A 24215-nucleotide genomic window follows, 5' to 3' on the forward strand; every position below is an offset into this window, starting at 1 on the left:
CTGAAAAATTATGATAACTGGCACTTTGTTTTTTTCTTAACCGTAGCATTATTTTGCCAAGGGAAAATGCCCACAACCCACTGAAGACAGGTCTACGCTCTACATTTGTGTCCTTACGCACCAGTTGAGAAAAACTGGTCTATTCTATTGTAAACAAATGGAAGGAGCGCGGGCATGAGTGTGCAGGATGGCAACAAACCGAAACCATGGCAGATGATAACCTGCCCCCAGCTGATTTTCTATTGCTAAGATTTTTGTTACTATCATTTCGATTGCAAAAGAAGTTATTGGACATCGTTTTGTTAATGTTTTATTTATAGACGCAAACGCAACCAGAGACTGGAGACCAAGTTGAGTTTTTGAGCATAGTTTGTCTTGCAGCAACATCTTTTATTCATGTATCGGCGCGTGCGTGCATGTGTGCGTTTGGGATGCAGTGCAGCGCTAATGTTAACACGGCTATGCTGTTACTGCTCATGCCTGAATCCCATTTGGAGCCTGGCTTGAAAACTCATTTGAAATCCTAACACTGACTTGAAAACGGAATCAAAAACACCACTTTCAAACAGTGACCAGGCTTGATGTGTCACTATGAAGTAAGAAAAAGTTAGAAAATCCCCAAAATATAAAAGTATCAATGGTTAAATAACGGTATAATTTGACTTTTGTTTTTAAATTGGGGTTGTGGCGAGAGAGTGAGTCCTATTGTGATGCTGCCCCTGGTGGACATAGGAAACATAGGAGTGAAGAAAATAAGAAGAGGAGAAATGCGGTGAAGTATATAAAATATATCTGTTTTACACATTTTGACAGCACTAAAAAGTTGTAAGTTGTTTTGCCATGTTTGTTCTCTTAAAGAAACCATATTAAAAGAAAAATATGTTTCCTCACCCATCTTTTTCCATCTGTCAACATTTTTGGAAAAGCGCAGGGGAGCCACTCGGCAGTGCTAAAAGCAGCATAAGCTCCTGATCTGCGGTTTGCCGACCCAGGCTTTATCTCAATACACAAATTATCAACGTAAGACAGTAGGCATTGATTCACCACTCGATGTTACTGTATCATGTAGCACACATGTGTTAAAAACATTTTATGTGGCCTGCAAAACAATGCTGAGAGAAGCACAAAAGAAAAATGTCAAATGACTTGCAGTTTTAAATATGTCCACTGGATGTCATCAAAGGCAGGCGCCGCTCCCTAAACACCAATTGTAGCTGTATTTGCTGATTCCCATTAATCAACTAGAGAACACTGAGGAAACCCATTCCAATAATAGTTTACCTAAAACATATGTGGTGTTTAAGGCAACACAAAAAGTACATAATTGAAAAAAATCCTGCGTGTCTTTGCTGGAGTTAAAAGAAGCTTTAGCCCTGTTCGATAGTAGATATGAAATTTAACAATCTAATTGTGAGCCTCTAAAAAGACCCCAGCCAAACAACTGTGGCAGACTTTTTATGCCATTGTTTAACACCCCTTGTGGTAAGGGTACACCAAACAACAACAACAAAAACTTGAAATACTGAGCAAAAAGAAAGGAAATGGTGCGGTTTGGTCACTTTGAGTGTCTAGGACTCTCTTCCTCCATTTGCCACTGGATAATGGACTTCCATTCAAACCACCCACAGTCCGTGAAACTCTGCAAACACGTCCCTCCCACCCTAACACTGAGCACTGGCTCCCCCCAAGGATGTGTACTGAGCCCCATGCTTTTCACCCTCTACACCTCCGACCGCTCGCCAACCCGCCTCACAAATACAATTGTTAAGTACGCCGACGATACTACCATGGTCGGCCTCATCTCTGTAGGGGACGAGGCGGCGTACAGGGATGAAGGTAAAGTCACTGACAACGTGGTGTTCGAAAAACCACCTCATACTGAACACCACAAAAACAAAAGAACTCGTACTGGACTTCAAGAGGAAAGGCAGGAACCCAGCACCACTCATTATAAAAGAATATCCGGTGACCTCTCCTGTTTTGCAAACACCAGAGCAATGGTAGGGAAGGCCCAGCAGCGACTCCATTTCCTGAGAGTGCTCAGGAAAAATCATCTAAAACAGCAGCTGCTTGTGTCCTTTTACAGAGCCACAGAGCATTCTGACATACTGCATTACGGTGTGGCATGCTGGGTGCACGGCAGCAGACAGGAAAACACTTCAGAGGGTCATCAACACAGCCCAGAAAATCGTTGGTTGCTCTCTACCCAGTCTGGAGGACATTGCCTGCTCTCCCTACCGCAGCAGAGCAGTAAACATCATCATGGACTTTTCTCACCCCGACCACCACCTCTTTAACCTGCTGCCTTACGGCAGACGCTACAAGTCACACAAAACATAAACAAAGATAGTTTCTTCCCCAGAGCCATCACCACCCTTAACACACACCGCACAAAAAACTGAAACTCTTGCAAACACACTACCTCATACAGATTGTCCCTAGGTGTGAATGAATGAGCGAGTTGTCTGTCCCTGTGTGCCTTGCGATTGGCTGGCAATCAGTTCAGGGTGTCCCCTGCCCACTGCCCGATGATTGCTGGGATGGGCTCCAGCACCTCCGCGACCCTACTGAGGATAAGCGGTGCAGCTGATGAGATGAGATGAGATGTCAAATTGTATTCATTTCTATGCTGACTTTGCACAATGTTGCCTATTTTGCACTACCGCATATTGCACTAATACGATCCCAAAACTGTATGTAACATCCTATATGCCCGCACTTTCTTGTTTCTTTGTTTTCTTTTATCCTCACTGTTAAATGTGAAACTGGAGTGCCACGTCCAATTTCTTTGTCACAATATGTTCAACCCATTTTGTAACAATGACAATAAAGGTATATTCTATCCTCATCTCATCTATTCTATTCTATTCTTTATTTTGTAATCTTCTTTGCAATTTGTAGCACTGGTTTTTATTCGCACATCACAATACAGCCACAACTTGTGGGTCAAATATCACACATTATTTCTCTAGATTTAAAATTGAAAACTTACTTCAAATCATGTCTTAAACCTAAATTAAAATTATATCAAATCTTAACAAAAACGTTATCCATCTTGAAACACAAAATTGAACCGTGACTTTTCCTTCTGCAGTTGTGGATGTGTGGTGGTCGCATGGAGGACATCCCATGCTCCAGGGTGGGACATATCTACAGGAAGTACGTCCCCTACAAAGTCCCCGGCGGGATCAGCTTAGCTAAGGTAACACTTGTTTTGTGATTTTGTGGTGGACTCAAACGCAAGAAGCGGGAAAAGGCAAGATGCTCAAAAGCAGATGGCATTTAATAACAAAATAAAGGACAAAATAAAAAACAGTCAAAAACAAAAGTAAAGCTTTCCAATGATACATGGCATAATGTATTTTAGTTACTGGTGACATTGTACAGACACATATCTGTCTGTCAAAGTCTGGCCGCCGTTAAGGGGTGTAAATATCTCATGTTTCAAGTTGGGCGTTTGCTGCTTATAGTCAGTGCGGCTTATGTATGTACAAAAGGATTTTTCCTTTAAAAATATTCTGGGTGCAGATTATAATCAGGTGCGCCTTATAGTCCGAATTTTAAGGGTATAAAATAAGTTTAAAATTCTCTAAAGTTTTGTAATCAAACGGTCAAACCTACTGACAATTGTTCGGACTGCTTGCATATTATATCGAAAACGTTTTTTAGTCACAGGCTGGCATTAGGCTCAAGCACTTTTTAGAGTGAAAGATACAGGTGTAAAGTACTGGCTTGAATATTACTAGAATCATACAGAGGCGAGTCAGACTCTAAATTGCCCCCAAATTTTCAAAGTTTTGAATACACGTTCTCAATGTTGACACCGTCATCTCTGTATATACCGCTCAGAGACGGACACTATTGCCTATGAGTGTCAGTCAACAGAGAGCATATTCGTGAAAACATACTTCACTCTCCTGGAAAAAAACGTGTCTGTTCGAAATGAGTTTTATTGTAGACAGTTTCTTTTATCTATTTATGTCGTCAACATCGACTAATCGTACATGATTCAAATTGAATCTTTTCTTCCGGCGCCGTCACGAATGGCAGCCACTCCAGCAGCTCCCGTGTTATTTTCGATTGTTCTCAGCTCAGGGATGCTGCTGGAAATGTGAATTTCCCTTCGGGGATGAACAAAGTATCTATCTATCTATCTATCTATCTAATCATTGCTACCCCACCACTATCATGTTAAACGATCTTCTAGAACTTGAAGCGCGTGGCGGAGGTGTGGATGGACGAGTACGCAGAGTACGTCTACAAGCGGCGGCCCGAGTACCGACACCTGTCGGCAGGAGACATGACGGCGCAGAAGGTGCTGCGAAGCCGCCTGGGATGCAAGAGCTTCAAATGGTTTATGAACGAGGTTGCCTGGGATCTTCCTCAGCACTACCCGCCTGTAGAGCCCCCCGCTGCCGCCTGGGGCGAGGTAAGAGCTAAAGTGTCGGAGTTGGATTTCAGTGCGGAAGTAGGAAAAGCGCAACGTTAGCAGAAACTCCACTGAGGGAAAGGGCGCATGATGAAATATGTTTGCAATAAGAGCACGTGCAAGCGCACTGTTATTCTGGAAGAATTAGAAACAATGAACACATAACACAAACAATTTAAATTAAAAATACAAAAAAAAAACTAAAAGGTATAGCTATTATTATCAGTCGGTTGGTCATTAGTTAGGTTGGTGAGTTAACAAATTTGGGTTTGTAGGGAGTTCGTAAGAAACAGGTGGTGACCAAGACCTACCTACCTACCTATTCAAGGTTAGGTAAAATAGTAGACTTGTTGATAATGTTAAGTAAGTGAGTGTGTAAAAAGTAGAAAGGTAGGTTAGTAAAAGTATTGATGCATAAATACAGTTTTGTCTAGGTAGGTTGCGATCGGTGGGTAAATAGTTGAGCATTTGTGAGGTGAAATTTGTCAATACAACTCAAACAAATTTAATTTTTTTGGTACACAGTATGTTGAAAGTAGCCTTATATTCCGATATAGACCAGAAAACACACGTTGGAAATAGATGATTTTAATGAATTGCTAATACATACGGTAACCATTTGTCATTTAATCAATTTTACTAGTACTACCAGATTTTATAATTAATGTGTTCTATGGAATACATTTTTCAAAATGGTTTTATGTTTCTATTGATGCAACCCTAGCTCTTGCAGTAGTTTTAATTTAATGCATCTTACAGTCCAGTGCGCCTTAGATGTGAAACATATCCCACAAAAAACTCTTTGGGATGGTGTATCTTATAATCCATTGTGCCTTATAGTCTGAAAAATACAATAGGTACTGTAGGTAGGTATCAATGGTGGGTAGGTAGAGATTGGTGTAGGCAGTTAAAGTCTGGCTTTCCTGATAGATGAAGAAGGTATTTTAAAGTTAATTAGGAGATTGGATTACTGAAACTTGACATTTACTCAAAATAAATTTGTTTGAGCCATTTTTTTCCACATCATTTAACACGTTTAAGAGTAAAAAACAGTAGAGTAATTATATAACATAGTTTTAAATAGGATTTACACTGCACAAGTTATCTCTTAACTCCTATCTCTTGTGTTAAATTTTAACGACACCGAAGTTGTGACTTTTTCACCTAGTGTATCAAAGTAAAATTAATTAATTTTAACTCAATGTTCAGTGTACATTTTATGCTGTATAAAGGAATACACTAGGTTTTCAAAAAGGTTGATATCCTTTGAGATTAACATATCTCAAACACATTATTTAGGCAAACGAAGTTAAAAAGTAATAATATTGAAGACCATACGATTTATTCTTCCAAATCTGAATGAGAAATTCAAAAGCATGCGAACGATTTCACTAATGTTAAATTTGCGTGGTGTGACCTCAAGATGGAAGTTAATGCTATAAAATCCTGCAATACAGCAGATTTGAAACCATTTTGCAAAGAACAGTGTGCCAAAATTTCTCCGCAACATTATGGAAGACTCGTTACCAATTTTTGTAAACTTTTCTTTTCTGTTATTGCTATGAGGTTCATGGGGCAATTTTTAACACAGGGCCAGAAAGGTTTTGATTTTTGGGGTGCCTTGATAAATGGAATCAGCATTTCAAAACTGCATTTTTCCTTGGGTTGTCTCTGAATTATATTGAAATTAGTTTGATGAGCTGAAACGTGTGTGAGTGATAAATGTGCAAAAATCACAGAATAAAGGAAGGTGGCACATACTATTTCACAGCACTGTTATTCATCCATGGCTTTTTTAAGGATTTAATGTTGATGCAGTTCTCCCTCTGGTTCCCATTTCCTGACAGCCCCTCTGCTTTCTTATATAATTCCTTGGCAGATCCGCAACGCAGGTAGCGGAATGTGCATGGAAGTCAAACACTTTGTGTCGGGCAGCCCCGTGCGCCTGGAGAGCTGCGCCAAAAGCCGCGGTGATGTGGCTTGGAGTCATGGACAGGTGGGCTGCTCGAGTCCCTGAATCCGGGCCAAAACGCGCCATCCTTGTTTGCTGCTGAAATAGCTTTGGTTGTGCAGGTTTTAACGCTCGGGTGGCGCGAGGACATCCGCGTGGGCGACCCAGTGCACACTAGGAAGGTTTGCCTTGATGCTGTCTCCCACAGAAGCCTCGTCACGCTCTACGATTGCCATGGCATGAAAGGAAATCAACTGTGGCGCTACCGGAAGGTGCATTACTCTAAGACTAGAGGTCGGGAACCTATGGCTCGTGAGCCATATACGGCTCTATTCATGAGTACATCAAGCTCATAGATAAAATCAAACTTGTGCAATTAATTACTGTATCTTTACATGCAAGGCAGATGTCAGTACATGCATATCCGTGATATCGCCAAAGATTTGAGGAGTTTGGTCCAGTATATACAGAGCCTAGCTCTCACAACTGTTTACAGTTAAGGTGTCACATCAACAGACCCCGTTTTGGCTGTACATCGCTAAAGAAAGCCTTACATCGAAGCTCATTCTACAAAGTATGTTTACCGCTGAGACACTTGTGATGAAAACCCACAAAACACCCCACAACATTAGCAGAGCGCCTGGAACAATTTGATTGGGTGAGTGGTAGGAATGGCCAGAGGTATACTCACAACGCGCCGTCTGCACCCAAGGTAAATAGAATAGAATAGAATAGAATTTACTTTTATTGTCATTCTTTGTAACAATGCACACAGAACGAAATGTTGATACACCTGACCCATACAGTTAGACTGTAGTGAGCCGATGCAGCCGCAGCCAAACAGGGCACAGCCATTTTAGTCATTAGGTGACCAAACCCCCCAATTCCAACCCTTAATGCTGAGCGCCAAGCAGGGAGGCAATGAGTACCAATGTTGTAAGTCTTAGGTATGACTCGGCCGAGGCTTGAACCAGCGACCCGGAGCGGGCGCCCTACCATTTAGGCTACCGAGCTGGTATAATAGATAAACAAGTTGGTATCCTAAAATAACTTTGCTTTCACTTTGTTTTCAAACCATTATTTGGGAAAAACATGAGCCTGTTTGGAACATTGACAGAGTTGGTAGCAAAAACGGTCCTGCCAGCGACCAAGAACCAGGTACTTTTTCATTATAGAAAACAAAAAAGAAAGGTAGGCTGGAGCCATGTAGTGGAAAGGTTACTGCAGGAGGGAGAAAAATTTTATGAGGTATATATGGCACATGGGCTCTGGTATTATTATTTCATAGAATTTATCAAATCATCAAACGTCACACAGTTAAATAAAATGTGCCGAAGAATTTGCTTTTTTTCTGGGGAGCGGGTTTGCTGGTGTTGTTGAACTTAGTCTTAGAATATTTTGTGTGTCTCGCTCTAAAAAAAAATCCAGATCTTTTTATTTTAAGGGCTTTTTGGTTCAAAAAGGTTCCAGACCTCTGCTCTAAGACAGTGGTCCCAAACCATGTTCTGTACCACGGACTAGTTTATTGCCTGACAGTGCTTTTACTACCTGGCTCAAAGTCGCTAGTCAATACTTTGGGTGTTCAAATGACATCAATCTGACATCTTATGACATGGGCAACTATTGAACATTTACAGGGACAGCGCGTGTTATTTAGCACTTCCTAGTGGTAAAAAAAAAACCCTTTATTGATTAAAGAGAAAAAACATTTTCATTTAGATAATAAGCAAAGATACATTAATATGTTTTCTTTTTTTTGGTTGTAGTTTGAGAATCTTGCATCTGTATAACATAACCTAAGACTTGTCTAGAGGGTGCCGACATGAATGTCTGCATCTTGTATCTCCGGGTAAGCGGAAAACCAAAGAGCCCACAAAATGCTGGGCAACAAAAAGTGACAGGAAATGGTTGGGTCACTGTAGCCTGTGTCTTCCTTGTGCTTTTTAGTGACAATAAAATGAGGTGACATCTAGTGGTCAAATATTACACACTGTCCATTTAACGTAAAATGGAGCACCACATCGTTTTTTAACGAACACATTAAAAAGCTTGTGATCAGTCGTTAATCTGAAAATTGGCAATATATCAATTCTTAGTACTGTTCTAGCAGTTCAGGTTATTTTATTTAATACACACTCGAGTATTCAATGAAATTGGAATCATGTGCACAATAAATACAATTCTACAAATGGTATTTCTGAAAATAAGACTAAGTCTGCCTAGTAAAAAAAATGAAGCTACATAAAAGTGGGATGAAACAACTTAAATAAAGAGAGAATAAGAAACCATTCACCTGAATCTAGAAGCCAAGATGTGATTGGACCACCTCCAAAACAAATTTTGTCCTGATTTAAACCATCTGGTCTGCATTCACAACAAAAATTCAGTTCTGCAAAGATGATAGTTCTAGAAGATGGACAACCCCTCACAGCCCTTAGATTGCAGCATGCAATCCTGAAGTCCACCAGCGGAGCAGCATTTAGTGTCCGAACATCCAGGTTGAGACTTGAAAGCAGCCTGACATGGTTTTCGAACCCTACTGCTTTGTTGGAGCGATAGCACACTTTCAGGCGCATGAAAAGCATGCATGTTTAAGAAAAATCCACTAAGTATGTACAGCTCAGAGGCTAGCTAGGACAAAAAACATAAGCAGACTGTCTGAACATGTGGTTCATAAGACAATGCTTTCTCACTTTGGGTCTCACTGTACCAGTGTCAATTGAACGATAATAAGAAAATCATAACTCATTTTACTTTCTGTGCGGCCAGCCACCAAATGGGACCACTGCTTTAAGATACTGCTAAAAACAAAACATAGTCTTAGGTCTAACCCGTGCTTCCGGTGTCTTTCTTTGTATGAAAACCTCAGGATAAGAGCTTGTACCACCCGGTGAGCAACAGCTGCATTGACAGCAGCCCGAGTGAGCGGCGAGTCTTCATGAACGCATGCAACCCATCTTTGCTAACTCAGCAGTGGCTCTTCCAGAGAACCAACGCCACCGTGCTGGAGCACTTTAACCGAGGAACCGATTGACATCACCCTTTCGCGGTCAGTTCATATCCAAATAATTATTGTTTTGCCTGAAAAACGTGCCCTACCTTGATACTCTTATGCTATTGAAAGATCATGTACAAAATGTAGACTTGATTCTAGACTGTGGTTTACTGCCTCATACAGTATTACCTCGACATTTCAAGGATGACTTTCACATCCTTGGTACATCAAGGACTTTTAGATTGATAGATTCCACTGAAGATGTGTACTACAAGTTGACAATTTGGAGATTTAAAACTTTATTATACATCTGTAGAGTCTGGTCACCCTCTGTAAACAAAAAAACGTTGTCTTTTGTGGGCTGAGTGACAGTGGCAGTTCACTTTATAAAGCAGTTGACATAATACTCAAATAGGAAACACAAAAAGGAACAGGGAAAATAAAAAATCTTGTGAGACGTAGAGCAAGTCTTTCGAGGTTCCTTTTTTTCGCTGTTTTAATCTGGAAAAAGTTAGAGCAGGTTTATTTGTAGTAAGAAATTTCCACTACATACCACACACAAACCATACATACATACACACAAACCAATCAGAGGACTCCCCTCTGTTTCCTTGGCGGTGATTGGAGCAATCTGAAGGAAACGGTTACTTGTCTATTGACAAACAAATAACTGGTATACATACATACTTACATAGCAAATAATCCAATATTAGTGGCAAATACGATCTATGTCTTCACATAATTAGACGTGGTTTTTGTATTTAACTTTTGACATTGACTAAAGGATGATTTGGTTTGCAATAATCTGTGGTCTCAGCAGCCCTTTGAGTCTCCGTTTGATTAAGGACTATACAAATAAACATGTCTTGACTTGACATAATTTCCTTCATTCATGAAACTCCTCAAAATCAACAAAGTACCTTGCTTGTTTGCTCTTGTGTTCCATTGTTGCATCCCGTCTGTTTACAAGTTGTGCTCTTATGTGGCTTGCCAAAAGCATAGACTTACACGTGGGTGAATGCAACTGTGACCTTCATTATGTATGGATTTACAACTGGTATAACAATATCCCGGATAAGGGAAATTGTGCATGTGCAGTAATGCAAACAAGTAAATGGATCAATTGTTATATCCTACAATTATATGTAGTGGGTGATAATGGGATTAATCATTCCCAGTGCTCATATCTAGAATTTATTATATATCGAACAGATGCAGTCCTTTTAGACTCCCTGTGATTAAGGGCTGTAAAAATGACTTAAATTGAATTCTAGCCATGAGAAATAACAGAAAAACACTTAATCCGTTCCCAGCCTCCCAAAAACTCCAAGTTAACATAAATAGGTATAATAGAAGTCTTCCTCTCTAAAACTACTGTATTTCCCCCAACTATAAGGCACACCTAAAAGCTTTTTTTTTAAATAGCTGACCGTGTTCCTTATAATGCAGTGCGCCTTATATATGGATCAATATTGAGTCTCAAGGTCTCGCAACTAAGGCAAGCAGCCGCCGACTAGATTTTCCCTCTTTGGCAAAGTCGTCCGCGGTGTATGCTGGAATATATATACCGGTGTTTCATTTCCTAACTAATGTGTCAATTGGTCACTATTGGCTAAAGTTATTCTGAGGTAATGGAGGCGGGTGCTTTTTTAGCATTTCCTGGCTCTCATGGGCTAATGCGGGAGAAAAAGTTAAATGTAAACCACATTTCCCTGCACAATGAAATTCTGACTTTGCTGTCCACACAGTTGCCAGCGAAAAAGAAAATGGAAACTAAGAAATGGTTAGCATTTCTTGAACCCAAGAGTTTAACCTTCCTCATGATATGTGAAATGACGCATTTGAGTTTTTGGTGACATCGTACAGACACCGTGTCCGTACGTGTGTCCGTACACATCTGAGACACGTATTTACTTCTTTGCGAGCCGTCGGAATGCTAAGGGATTAATAGGTTTGACTGAACTAGCAGTCAGATAGTTCAGTTGTTGACGATCCCACTGTAGCGCCTTATAATCCGTTGCGCGTTATGTATGGAAAATTTTGGAAAAATAAACTTTTTGGGGGGTGCGCTTTATAACCCAGTGCGCCTTATAGCCATAAAAATACAGTATTAATCCATCCATTATCTGCACCACTTATCCTCATTAGGTTTGCAGGAGTGCTGGAGCCCATCCCAGCCATCATCAGTCAGTGGGCAGGGGACACCCCATCTGGTTGCCAGCCAGTTCAGGGCACACAGAGACAGACGACTCACTCGCTCATTCACACCTAGGGACAATTTGGAGCGGCCAATTAACCTGACATGCATGTTTTTGGAATGTGGGAGGAAACCGTGTCCGGAGAAAACACACGCAGGCACGGGGAGAACATGCAAACTTTGCACGGTAAGGCTGGTAGCTGGATTTTAACCCATGACCACAAAACTGTGCCGCTAATATCTCATCCGTCGTGCCGCCCTGAGATATTAATATGACATCAAAATACTGTAATAGCATAAATAAGATGCTATCCATGAATTCAATTTTGAGATTATTAAGAACAATTACCATGGAGATAGTCTCAAAGGTGTCTTAAAGGTGCATAGGTTTTCTGCATGATACCCCAGCAGCAGCTTTACTTTGTAATCATCACCGTCATTAAGTCAAGTCAAGTCACACTTATTTATATAGCCCTTAATCACAAAAATGTCTTGAAGGACTCCACAGGATTACAATTACAAAATTGCACAATTACCTGATCCCAAACCAGCATGCGGGCAAGGAACAACTCAAAAACCTCAGTGTGAGGAAAAAAGAGAAACCCTGAGAAAGGACCTCACATGTGGCAATCCCCCTTCCAGGATTGACCAGGGTGAGTTACATTTAGCATTACTGTACACAGAATAGTAAACATTAGGTAAGATGTTGAAGATGTCCGGAAAGAGCATGACACCAACGACGCCCCCAGCCTGTAAACTAGTCCAGAAAGTCTATGACTGCCACGACGCAGCTTCCCATCTCTGCCAGCTGGTAAATGCAGCGGTTGACATGCTTCAGGTCAAACGCTGGTCCGCTGACTCATCTCAAATCGTCCTTCTCCTTCGTATCAGCCAGGCAGGCAGTCGGAAAAAGACAGGACAATACAGAAAATGAGGTGGGCATCAATCATAAGCTTTGTAATAGAAGTTTGTCTTAAGCCTCGATTTAAAAACTTCCGTTGAGGTTTGCAGATCTTATCTCCGGAGGCAGGGCGTTCCATAACACCGGGGCCCGGATGGATAACGCTCTCGAGCCTGCAGACTTCTTGGCTCTCGGAGTCACAAGTAGGCATTTTCCGAGCGCAGACTCCGCGCAGGAACATAGGGGGAAATCAAATCAGAGAGATAAGAGGGTGCAAGCCCATGCAAACATTTATATGTTAATAAGAGAGCCCTAAAGTCACATCTTAAGTGGACTGGGAGTCAGTGCAAGTTGGCAAATACAGGAGTAATATGCTCAAACTTTTTGGTCTTAGTCAAAAGTCTAGCTGCCGCATTCTGAACCAGCTGCAAACTTTTAATGCTAGACATCGGGAGACCAGAAAGCAATACATTACAGTAATCAAGCCGAGAAGTAATAAACGCATGAATTAAAACCTCTGCATCTGATTGGGACAGCATCGAACGAATCTTCGCAATATTACAGAGGTGGTAGAAAGCTATTCTAGTAATATTTTTCACGTGTGACTGAAACGACAGATTAGGATCAAATATAATGCCTAGATTTTTGACCGAGTCACTATAGGTGATATTACATTTGTCTAGGTTCAGGGTAGTGTTTAAAAAACAACTGATGACAGTGAGCTGGACCAATAATCAACATTTCAGTTTTTTCTGGGTTAAGGCGTAAAAAATTAAGTGACATCCATCTTTGAATCTCAGTAAGGCAAGCCTCCAGATTTCTACAACTTAAATGTCCAGTTTTTTCCAGTGGCACATACAGTTGAGTGTCATCTGCATAGCAATGGAAACTATTATTATACTTGCGGATAATATCACCAAGCGGGATCATATAAATACTAAAAAGAAGGGGCCCAAGTACAGAGCCTTTGAAGAACACCACAGGGGACATTAGATTGTTTAGAGGTCAGATTGCCATAGTTAACACATTGCATCCTGTCTGACAGGTAGGACCTAAACCACGAGAGTGCCAAGTGCGAACTCACGAAGTTAGGGGGAGAAGCCTCATTTAACACTACAAACTCATGTGGTTTTAACCAGGTCTCACAAAGGCCAATAAGGTTAAGATTGTGTTCAATAATAAGGTCACTGACAAGTAAAGCTTTGGAGGCTAGTGATCTAATATTCAGAAGCCCGAGCTTCAGCACTGTGGATTGAGCTGAAACCTTTCGCGAGTTTTGAACCTTAATGGCAACCTTAGTGGTAACCTCCACGGGATTATACTGCCGGTCCCCGGGTCTTGTGCCTTGCATGACTGCAGATGCAGCACGAATTCCACACCACAGGAATATTGTTGACAGGTGGAGTAGCAGGATGACTAGTGGTAGAAAAAAATGTTATTTCTACTCCCTCCTCACCTAACAAGGGAGAAACAGAGGTAAGAAGCACAGAAGAAAATGCTATAGAAGAGTTCAGATCAGGGTGTGTGGTGCAGTCAATGGTACGCTCTAAGCTACAAAAACTATGTGAATTGCATGAATCTAGCATAGCGCTAGTTAGCTCTAGCGTTACAGACTCCAAACCCGTGGTTACAGGTTCACTAATCATCTGTGACCTGGCCTGCACTAGTGTACCCTGTCATGGAAGGCTTAAACAGTGATCTATATTTTTAGAAAGAGTGAGAGCACCTTCCCAGTTAGGGTGAAGGCCATCTCTCCTCAGCAGGTCAGGTCGGCCCCAGAAAGCAGGCCAGTTATCCACAAACCTAAATCCCTGCTGACTGCAAAAACTAGCCAGCCACCAGTTTAGCGAGACTAGTCTGCTAAACCTTTCATCATTGCCCCTCGCAGGCAAGGGGCCAGAGACAATTACTCGATGCCGACTCATCTTTCTGGCGAGATTACAGGTCCTAGCAATATTTTTTCCTTGTAATCTCAGATTGCCTCATTTTAGTATCATTAGAGCTGACGTGAATGACTATATCGGTGTAGCTAGCCCTGTCCTGGTGTCTAGATTTGCATGTCCGCTCCCTCAAATTACCATCATTGTCGGGTGCTCTGGCCCCAGAAAGACACATAACCGTGGCTGGGGTGCTAAGCTTTATGTGATGGAGTCACCTATAACTAGTGCTAACCAGACTAGCAGGTTCGCTACAGCCCACGCTAGCAGTGGTGTCCGAGGCACCTAACATTTTCCGTTTAAACTGCTCTAGCTCACGGACACGTCCCTCTAGAAGGGCTACTTGCCTACAGAACGGGAGCAACTTTTACAGCAATCCATACTCACTTGTGAGCAGTCGGATGCCGAAAGAGCGTCTTAGCAGCCGTGCGAGGGGATGCCCTTCAACAGCGATCGGCAGCAGCTTCCGACTGTAAAACTATTGTGCGTGGCACTTACCTTGCGCCAATCGTCCGAGATACTGTTCGAGATAAAAAGTCTCAGTCTGGAATTCTGCTATTGTAGGAATCTGAATCAATCTCATAGTCGCGACGACGTGAGCAACACAAAAACTACCGCCACTCGATAACCCGGAACCCAATTAAGCTTACAATGCTAAGGTAAGATGACTTTCCATGGGCTTGTGCCCCGGCATTTTTTTCCTCCTCAACGGTGATAAATGTTCTTTGTCACATTCTTTTACTACAAATAAGGGTCGTCCTCATTGTGTTTGAACACTTCTTGTGGGATATAATCTTCTTGAAAAATTAGTGAAGCCATGCCCTCTGTAAACGTCTCTCCAGCTTTGTCATCTGCACTTGCTGCTTCCCTTTGATGTTACACAGAATGTGTGCCAGTCCATTTTGAGCACTTGGCCTTCTAGTGGTAGCGTCTGGAAATTCTCATAACTTGCAATTCTTCTCGTATGTCAGGCAAGACATCTCACATCCTGAATTTCTCACAACTCAAGGAGCTCAAATGTACAACGGCCACTGTATATAGTTTTTACTTTGCAGAGTAATACGGGTGGTCATAGAACGGATTAACCGCTAAAATCAAGGAATGCTCTATTAAGATGCAAAGGTTACCCATCTTATTTTATCTTATCATCCTTTTTCTATATTTTCTCTGCACAGACGGAAAAAACTAAAACACCCCAACGAGCTGTTTGTCGGACACTCGAGGAAAAGGCGTCCTGAGGTGGCTGCTCGGTCCAACAGGCTATGCTAACGACGTCAAGGATCAAATAAGACCACATCAGAAAATCAGAAGGTAAAATAAAAGCCTAACCCAAATAACTTTGACATTAATGTTGAAAGTTTTCAATATTTATTTCAGATAAAATATATTTGTCCTTAAGGTTAATGGTCATGTTTTGAAAAATAAACTCAGACAAACGTTTGATCATCCTTCCAAATTTACATTAGTGACGTTGTAAAAAAAGTTTGTAATCACTCTGTTAACAGCAGTTTCTATTCCCAGGTGGCTGAGCGAGACAGCTGGTCCCCATAGACCCTCCAAAGAAGTTTGCTGGCTTTTAAAAGCGCCGGTTCAAATGTTAGAAGAACTCCCTCGGTAAAGTCTCGGATTATAACGGGATTTTGGCAGTGTATTCTTCATTTGACCGCCTTTGAACTCTTGGGCACAGGCTGCCGACTTGTTACGCCCACCAGATGTGTTGATACGACGCTTTTATTTTTTTATCCAATATGGTGATTGTTGTGTTGGCGGATTGTTTCTGCTTTCATGTCAAAAGTACTCACACATGCACAAGGAAAAGGAGAGAAGGCGACGGGCCCACACAAAGAAGCTGAACAACTTTGGATGCTAGCACCAAAGCTGGAAAAATGAAGGTTTGGACCTTAAAAGTGTACTTTGCAAGAAAAGGAAAGGGAATAAATATGCAGAACAATCTAGCGTTCAACAAGCAGTATGAAACGGGCTACTGTCATTTCTCCTATACATTTAAAATGCAACATTTTGTATATGCAAAAAAAAAATTAAGCAAATAGAAATCTCATCTTGTCTCTGTTGTGGTTCCACAATATGCAAAATTGCTGTATTGTTTCTACAGCTTTAAGAAAGACACTTACAAAATGCAGATCTTGAAAAAAGGCCAATTCTTATCACAACTAACATCCTTTACATTGCTTAAGGCAGTCTTTCTCAACTGGTGGGTCGGTACCCAACAGGTTGTTAGGGTCGGTACCCAACAGGTTGTTGGGGACCCATTTTCAGTGACCTTAAACCGGCCTTAAACTTGACTAATAATGCTATAAAGTTAAAAAAAAAACACAGTCAATCAAACTCCGATAGTGGCGATAAACCCCTGGTCGATCTCTTTGTTCAGTCAATTGTCACTGTGTAGTGGGTTTTACATAATTCACCCACGGAACCATTGTTTAGTTAGCGAGTTCCTAGCGTCCCAACCAGGCACAGAGACTTTGACCATGGGTGAATTCTGGGGGGGCTTGTGTAGTGGGTTTTACATAATTCACCCACGGAACCATTGTTTAGTTAGCCGGCTCGAGCCACTCTCGTGTTTGTTTTTCTTATTGCAAGTTTAAATGTCATTAAAGCAGCTTTCGTTGGCACCTTTGTTTGACACTCCGCCTATGACTCCCGTCTCTGCTCGCTACATTGGTGACCCCGACATCTCGTCTCGTGGAAGTTTTCCAAAGGCCGTGCATAATACTGAGCATACCGACATGGCATACGCACCCGTTCTCAAGCTCCCCGAGTTCTGGGAGTCATCGGCGTTAACATGGTTCGCACAAGCAGAGGCTCAATTCGCCCTGCGCGGAATCATTGATGATGACTCTCGCTATTACCACGTGGTGTCTGCTCTGTGGAGCTCAACTGCAGCCAGAGCGGTGAGCTTCATCACATCCCCTCCTGAACTGGATAAATATAAGGGACTGAAGGCATATCTCCTCAGAATCTTTGAACTTTCGCGTTCTGAGCGTGCTCGACGCCTCCTTGCTATTCAGGGCTTAGGAGACAGTAAGCCATCGGATCACATGGAAATGATGTTAAACTTGCTTGGCACCGAAGAGCCAAATTTTCTTTTCACTGAACTTTTTCTGCGTCACATGCCGCCGCATGTCCAGACGGCGCTTGCGAATACAACCATTACAGATCCGCGTGCACTGGCAGAGGAAGCGGACCGGTTTTTCCTGGCCACACATAGATACACACATGAGGTGCTGGCCCCTACACGCACCTACACACCATCAAGTGCGACGCCCCCAGCCAGCAAGGCACGCGCGGCCACTGACGATCAGAATGTGTCAGGTCTGTGTTACTACCATGCACGTTTTGGGCCCAGGGCCAAGAAGTGCCGTCCCCCTTGCACCTCCAACGCGACGGGAAACTTCAAGGCCTGCACTCTGTAGCGGCCGTGAGTGCAGGCGCAAGAAACCGGCTACTGTTCATCCGGGACGCCATCTCCGGCCAAAAGTTCTTGTGTGACACCGCCGCCCAGAGGAGCGTCCTCCCTGCCACTGTGGACAATGTGGGGGGGGGAACACATGGACCTCCATTAACTTCTGCCAATGAAACCCCCACCCGCACATACGGGACACGGACAGTGGACGTGTGTTTTGGGGGTCAGCAGTTTGCATGGGACTTTGTCACTGCGGATATTGCTTTACCTCTTCTTGGTGCAGATTTTCTGTGTGCCAATGGATTACTCGTCGATGTGAAAAATGGCCGCCTCGTTGACGCATTGAATTTCTCCTCTCTCGCGTGTGTCCGCGACAAAGGGATTTTTAAAAGTCTGTCCAGCTCTCCCTTGGACGGTGATATTTACCATCGGCTCCTCGCTGAGTTCCCCAGTCTGGCGAAGCCCACCTTCTCAGCCTCCACGACCAGACATGGGGTTGAGCACCACATTGAAACCAAAGGGCCCCCTGTTCATGCCAGGGCCCGACGACTCAATCCAGACAGACTGGCAGCTGCTAAATCCGAATTTGCTAACATGGAACGTCTCGGCATCATTCGCCGATCAGACAGCCCCTGGGCCTCTCCACTACACATGGTCCCGAAACCAGGCGGTGGCTGGCGCCCATGCGGGGACTATCGCCGCCTTAACGAGGCTACCACGCCCGACCGTTACCCAGTCCCGCACATTCAAGACTTCTCTGCACACCTGACGGGCAAACTTCTCTTTTCCAAGGTGGACCTAGTGCGTGGATATCACCAACTGCCAGTGCATCCCTCAGATATACCGAAGACGGCCGTGATAACTCCATTTGGGTTGTTCGAATTTCTCAGGATGCCGTTCGGACTGAAAAATGCCGCTCAGTCCTTCCAAAGGCTGATGGATTCAGTGCTCAGGGACATGCTTTTTGTGTTCGTCTACCTGGACGACATCCTTGTTGCCAGCTCCTCAGAAGAGGAACACTTGGAGCACCTCAGCGACCTCTTCACCAAGCTCAGTCAACATGGCCTGATTATAAATCCCGCGAAATGTGTTTTTGGCGTACCCTCCATCCACTTCCTCGGGCATCTCATAACCAAGGATGGGGCTTCCCCCCTAACGTCTAAGGTAGAGGCCGTCTCCACCTTTCCTCAGCCGCCAACTGCACGGGGCCTCAGGGAGTTTCTCGGCATGGTGACATTCTACCATAGGTTTATTCGCCGAGCCGCTGATGTCATGCGCCCACTCTACGAGGCCCTCAAGGGTAGGTCACCCAATCAAGCTGTTGAATGGACCGCTGAGAGGTCCAAGGCATTCGAGGACACAAAAACCGCGCTGTGCCAGGCAGCCATGCTGGCTCACCCAGCCCCCGGAGCCCCAGTCGCACTGACTACAGACGCATCAGACCTAGCAGTGGGTGCCATGTTCGAGCAGTGGGTTGACAATGCTTGGCAGCCACTCGCCTTTTTTAGTCGCCAGCTGGTCCCCAGAGAACGTAAATACATTGCATTCGACAGAGAACTACTTGCCATCTGGTTGGCGATTCGCCACTTCCGTTTCATCTTGGAGGGCCGTGAGTTCATCGTCTTTGTTGATCATAAGCCTCTTACGTGCTCCATGTCCAAGACGTCCGAACCGTGGTCCGCCCGCCAGCAGCGCCAGCTGTCATTCATATCGGAATACACGACTGACATCAGGCACATTGCTGGGAAGTCCAACGTGGTTGCGGGTTGCCTGTCCAGAGCAACCATCAGTGCTGTGCAATTGGGGCTTGATTATTCCAGTATGAGTGTGGACCAGGCTTCTGATAACGGCGTCCAAACGCTCAAGAGCTCAGACACTGGTTTGCGGCTGGAGGAGGTTGCGGTCGGAGACTCAGGGGCCAAGCTTTGTTGTGACCTCTCCATGGGTTGGCCTAGGCCGCTTGTCCCTACTGGCTGGCGTCGGGCTGTTTTTGAGGCAATACACGGCCTGTCTCATCCTGGCAGGAAAGCATCCATTAAGCTAGTGGCCCAGAAGTTTGTGTGGAAAGGGATGAGAAAGGACGTCCGGGACTGGGTCGACTCATGCGTGGCATGTCAACGCGCCAAAGTGCACCGTCACATCAAGGCCCCATTGGTACCATTCGCCATCCCCGAACGGAAGTTTGACCACTTTATCATTGACCTGGTGGGCCCACTGCCCCCTTCACACGGTTTCACTTACCTCCTGACGATGGTGGACAGGACGACCCGTTGGCCTGAAGCAGTTCCGCTGACTTCCACCTCAGCTGTCGATGTGGCCCGGGCGTTCATCGGCACATGGGTCGCCCGTTTTGGACCCCCTGCAGATCTCTCATCTGACAGGGGCGCACAGTTCACCTCCGAGGTGTGGAACACGGTTGCCGAGAGCCTGGGAGTCAAATTTCACCGCACCACTGCCTACCACCCCCAGGCTAACGGGTTGTGCGAGCGGTTCCACCGCTCGATGAAAGCGGCCCTGCGCGCCAGCCTGACCGATGGGGACTGGGTCGATAAGCTACCCTGGGTCATGCTGGGACTGAGGACCGCTCCCAAAGAGGACCTTCAGTGCTCTTCAGCTGAGTTGGTTTACGGTCAAGTGCTGCGGGTGCCAGGTGATTTCATCCCATACCCAACGACACCCTGGGCCGCATCCAGGGAGAAGTCCATCTTGCAGGGCACTGCAGGAGCGTTTGTGCCTATCCCCACATCGCGACACGGCAGGCCATTTTCACGGGTTCCCTCCAACCTGCGCTCGGCTGGTTTTGTTTTCATTCGCCACGATGCCCACCGCGGACCATTGCGCCCTCCTTATGATGGACCGTTTAAGGTCCTGCAGCATGGTGACAAGACCATGGTCGTGGACATTGGTGGTAGGCCAGAGACTGTCTCCGTGGACAGGGTTAAGCCTGCCCACATGGATATGTCCAAGCCATTGGAACTGACCCAAGCCCCACGGCGCGGCCGTCCTCCTGCGGCACGACCCTCCGGCCCCGTGGGTACCCACTCTGACCCTCCACCCCAGCACCTGTGGGCTCTCCAACTGAGTCCACAAGCTCTCACCCCCCCGCTGTTCCAGCTCCTTGTACCCGCAGTGGCCGGGTCAGCGTCCCAACCAGGCACAGAGACTTTGACCATGGGTGAATTCTGGGGGGGCTTGTGTAGTGGGTTTTACATAATTCACCCACGGAACCATTGTTTAGTTAGCCGGCTCGAGCCACTCTCGTGTTTGTTTTTCTTATTGTAAGTTTAAATATTATTAAAGCAGCTTTCGTTAGCATCTTTGTTTGACACTCCGCCTACGACTCCCGTCTCTGCTCGCTACAACTGTTTCAATTGTGTTTGAGTGGGGTCACATCTTGTTATACTGTGATTTCGTCTGTTTTAAATTTATTTTTTGTCTACAATAGTGGGTCCCATTAAAATTAGTGATAAGTGGAAGGAAAAGTGACAACGATGGAGCCTTGGAAAGACATGATTGCGACATACAAAAATGGTGTACAAGTGCCATTGTGACAGTTGAGAATCACTGGCTTAAGGGACAGTGTGTATCATTTGATGTGGGTGTTTCGTGCGGCACAACTGAAAACGAGTGCTAAAAAGCACAAGGATGAGTACACGCGATGTAGACTTAAAGTGACCAAACTGCACCAATTCTCTTCTTTTTGTGTTCAAACCTTCTGCCATGTTTTTGGTTTTCAGGTACTTGTAGGAGCAAACTGGCATGTCAGCTCCCTCTAGGTTAAACTCATTCATCCATCCATTATCTGCACAGCTCATCCTCACCAGGTTCACAGGGGTGTTGGAGCCCGTCCCAGCATTCTTCGGGCAGTAGGCATGAGACAAGGTGGCACTGAACTGGTTAGATAAATACTTTTTTTAAGAATTAAGTTTTTCTATTTTACTACTAGGAGGTGCTGAATAATGGAAACTGTTCCTTTGCATTCAGAATTGTTTACCAAAATGTAAACCATCAAACTGCTTATACAACCATTTATTTATTCACAATGTGTTATTTTATTTTCTAAAGGATAGTGACAGCTACAGACTTCAATTACATATAATTAACTGATTCCAATTGACCTCTATTGATATTCAGACAAAATTGAACCTAGCCTAGCATTAAAGATGCTAAACGAAACGTACACAATTGTTTACACCGATAACAATTTATTTACTCAACTATTCCCCAAAACACATGTTCACACCAACACATTTTTCATATACTTTACCCAAATGCACAAGGTGGAAAAGGCTCTTTCAAATTTTGAAGCAAATCATGTTTTATTTAGCGCAGTCCTCCACAAAAAGAAAGACAAAAGGCTTTAATTGCCGTATGGGAAAGCAAAGTGTACGTGTGTTTGCAGATCTTTCAGGAAACATCTGCTACTTTGCGTCATAAATCATTACTGCAAACTGCACAGAACAGATGGAGGGCAAGATTTATGCACTCTATCCAAGCAGTGATTGACAGTGTGTGTGTGTGTCTTAAAGATTACACTACATGATGTGCAAAATCTTAATGGATTCTCTTTCGATGGTGACTTTCATGCAGAGATTGGTTGAGTAGTCAAAAGAAAATTCTCAAGTAAAAGTACCGTTACGCCAGGAAAATATGACTGAAGTAAAAAGTGGTCATTCAAATAATTACTTGCTGAAAGTAAAAAAGTAATTGGTGAAAAATATACTCAAGTACTGAGTAACTATAGCAAAGTCTTATATTTTGTTTTTTTATTTTGATTAAAACCATTTAATCAGATCATTGTATTATCAATATCCACCAAATCAACAATAAATTACATTTAATTTAAAAAAAGATTGAAATAATAGTAACCTAGAATATGCAGAGAATAATGGAAAGATTAAAAAAAATCTGGTAAATTTAAGTTATTTCATAAACACTTAAGTCATAAAAATAAAAGTCAAAGAAAAAAATTAAGCACAATTAGCACATTTAAAGGCCTGCCTTGCAGGCAGAAAAACAAATTAACCCAGGGGTCAGTGACCTAAAATGTTGAAAGAACCATATTAGACCCAAAAATGAATAAATGTAGGAGCAGCAAAAAACGTAAAGCCTTAAATAAGCCTTATAATGAACGCAACACATGCTGTATGAATTTATATTAGCCTTCTATCAAAATGACTACCTTGGATGCAGCACATCATGTGGAGAATGATATAACTACTTTGTTGTATGATACCTTCTCAAGTTTAACGTCAATACAATATAAATAAATTACAGTATGTTTAATCTATTTGATCAACCAGTTCAGGGTGTCGCCTGCCCACTGCCCGAAGATAGCTAGGATGGGCTCCAGCACCCCCACAACCTTACTGAGGATAAGCGGTGCGGATAATGGATAGATGGATAATATATTTGATAAGATTAAAGAATTGCAAGAAAGAAACCCAATTTTTGATGTCATTTTCAGGATTCGAAATAACAAAATGGAACATGCATAACTTGCCCTCTACCTGGGCAACAAGAAGAGTGCAATAAAATGTTGCATGCCATACAAGTAAAACTATATCAATGAATAACGGAATGTGGTATTGTTTTGATAAAATCAATTGAATGCAATTAAGAAACCCATTTTTTTATGTCAAATTTATTTTGAAGATTGGAAAAAAACAAGAGGTGCAAAATGTGCCCCTTACCCGAGCAACAAAAAAAAGTGCAATATAATGCTGCATTTGTTTTTAAAAATAAGAATAGAAACCTTTCGAAAAGGCCAAGTAAATAAAATTCCATTAAGCGTCTCACTCAGGGGACACGGGAGAGGAGAGGAGAGGAGAAAGGAAAACAAGCCAAGTCAAGTCATGTGTATTTGTATAGCCCTTAATCACAAAGAGTCTCAAAGGGCTGCACAGACCACAGATTATTGCAAACCACAGACTATTATGACACCATCACCTGATCTAAAACCTACATGTGGGCAAATAATACACAGATATTGTCAACATAAAATATAGGTTATTCATATGCTGTAGAATAGAAGTGTGTTTTAATCTTAGACCTAAACATTTTCACTGAGGTTGCAGATCAAATCGCAGGGGGACGAGCATTCTACAGCAATGGGGCCCGAATGAAGAACGCTCTCGGATCTGCGGATCTCTCCTTAGCTCTTGGAATCACTCATTGGGTTGAACAATTTTTACCGACATTTTTAACAGCAATTAAACATATTCACAATTTCATTATATCATTTTCTAACAATATGAGGTTTGAACACTAGTAAACCAGCATTTTAAGAGCGAAGGCTCAGGACCGAAACATAGAGGTAAATTAAATCTGACAGATATCAGGGAGCAATGCGTGTACTAACTTAAGGGTTCAGTGTAGCGA

At 43.2% G+C, this 24215-nt stretch overlaps 1 protein-coding gene across 1 annotated transcript in view; it reads left to right on the forward strand.

Moving 5' to 3' along the window:
* LOC148349735 (polypeptide N-acetylgalactosaminyltransferase 10-like) overlaps positions 1–16469 on the forward strand; it is an 89841-nt gene extending 73372 nt beyond the window's left edge. The window contains exons 8-14 of the mRNA XM_088321443.1: positions 3095–3202; positions 4208–4429; positions 6309–6425; positions 6503–6652; positions 9250–9429; positions 15586–15721; positions 15932–16469. Coding sequence (XP_088177569.1) covers positions 3095–3202; positions 4208–4429; positions 6309–6425; positions 6503–6652; positions 9250–9414 — 762 coding nt within the window. The 3' untranslated portion in view covers positions 9415–9429; positions 15586–15721; positions 15932–16469. The remainder of the gene's footprint in view (positions 1–3094; positions 3203–4207; positions 4430–6308; positions 6426–6502; positions 6653–9249; positions 9430–15585; positions 15722–15931) is intronic.
* The last annotated feature ends 7746 nt before the right edge of the window (positions 16470–24215 follow it).

Source organism: Urocampus carinirostris, chromosome 17, assembly GCF_059441175.1.
Source record: "Urocampus carinirostris isolate Australia breed hairy pipefish chromosome 17, RoL_Ucar_1.0, whole genome shotgun sequence".
Lineage (NCBI taxonomy): Eukaryota > Metazoa > Chordata > Actinopteri > Syngnathiformes > Syngnathidae > Urocampus > Urocampus carinirostris.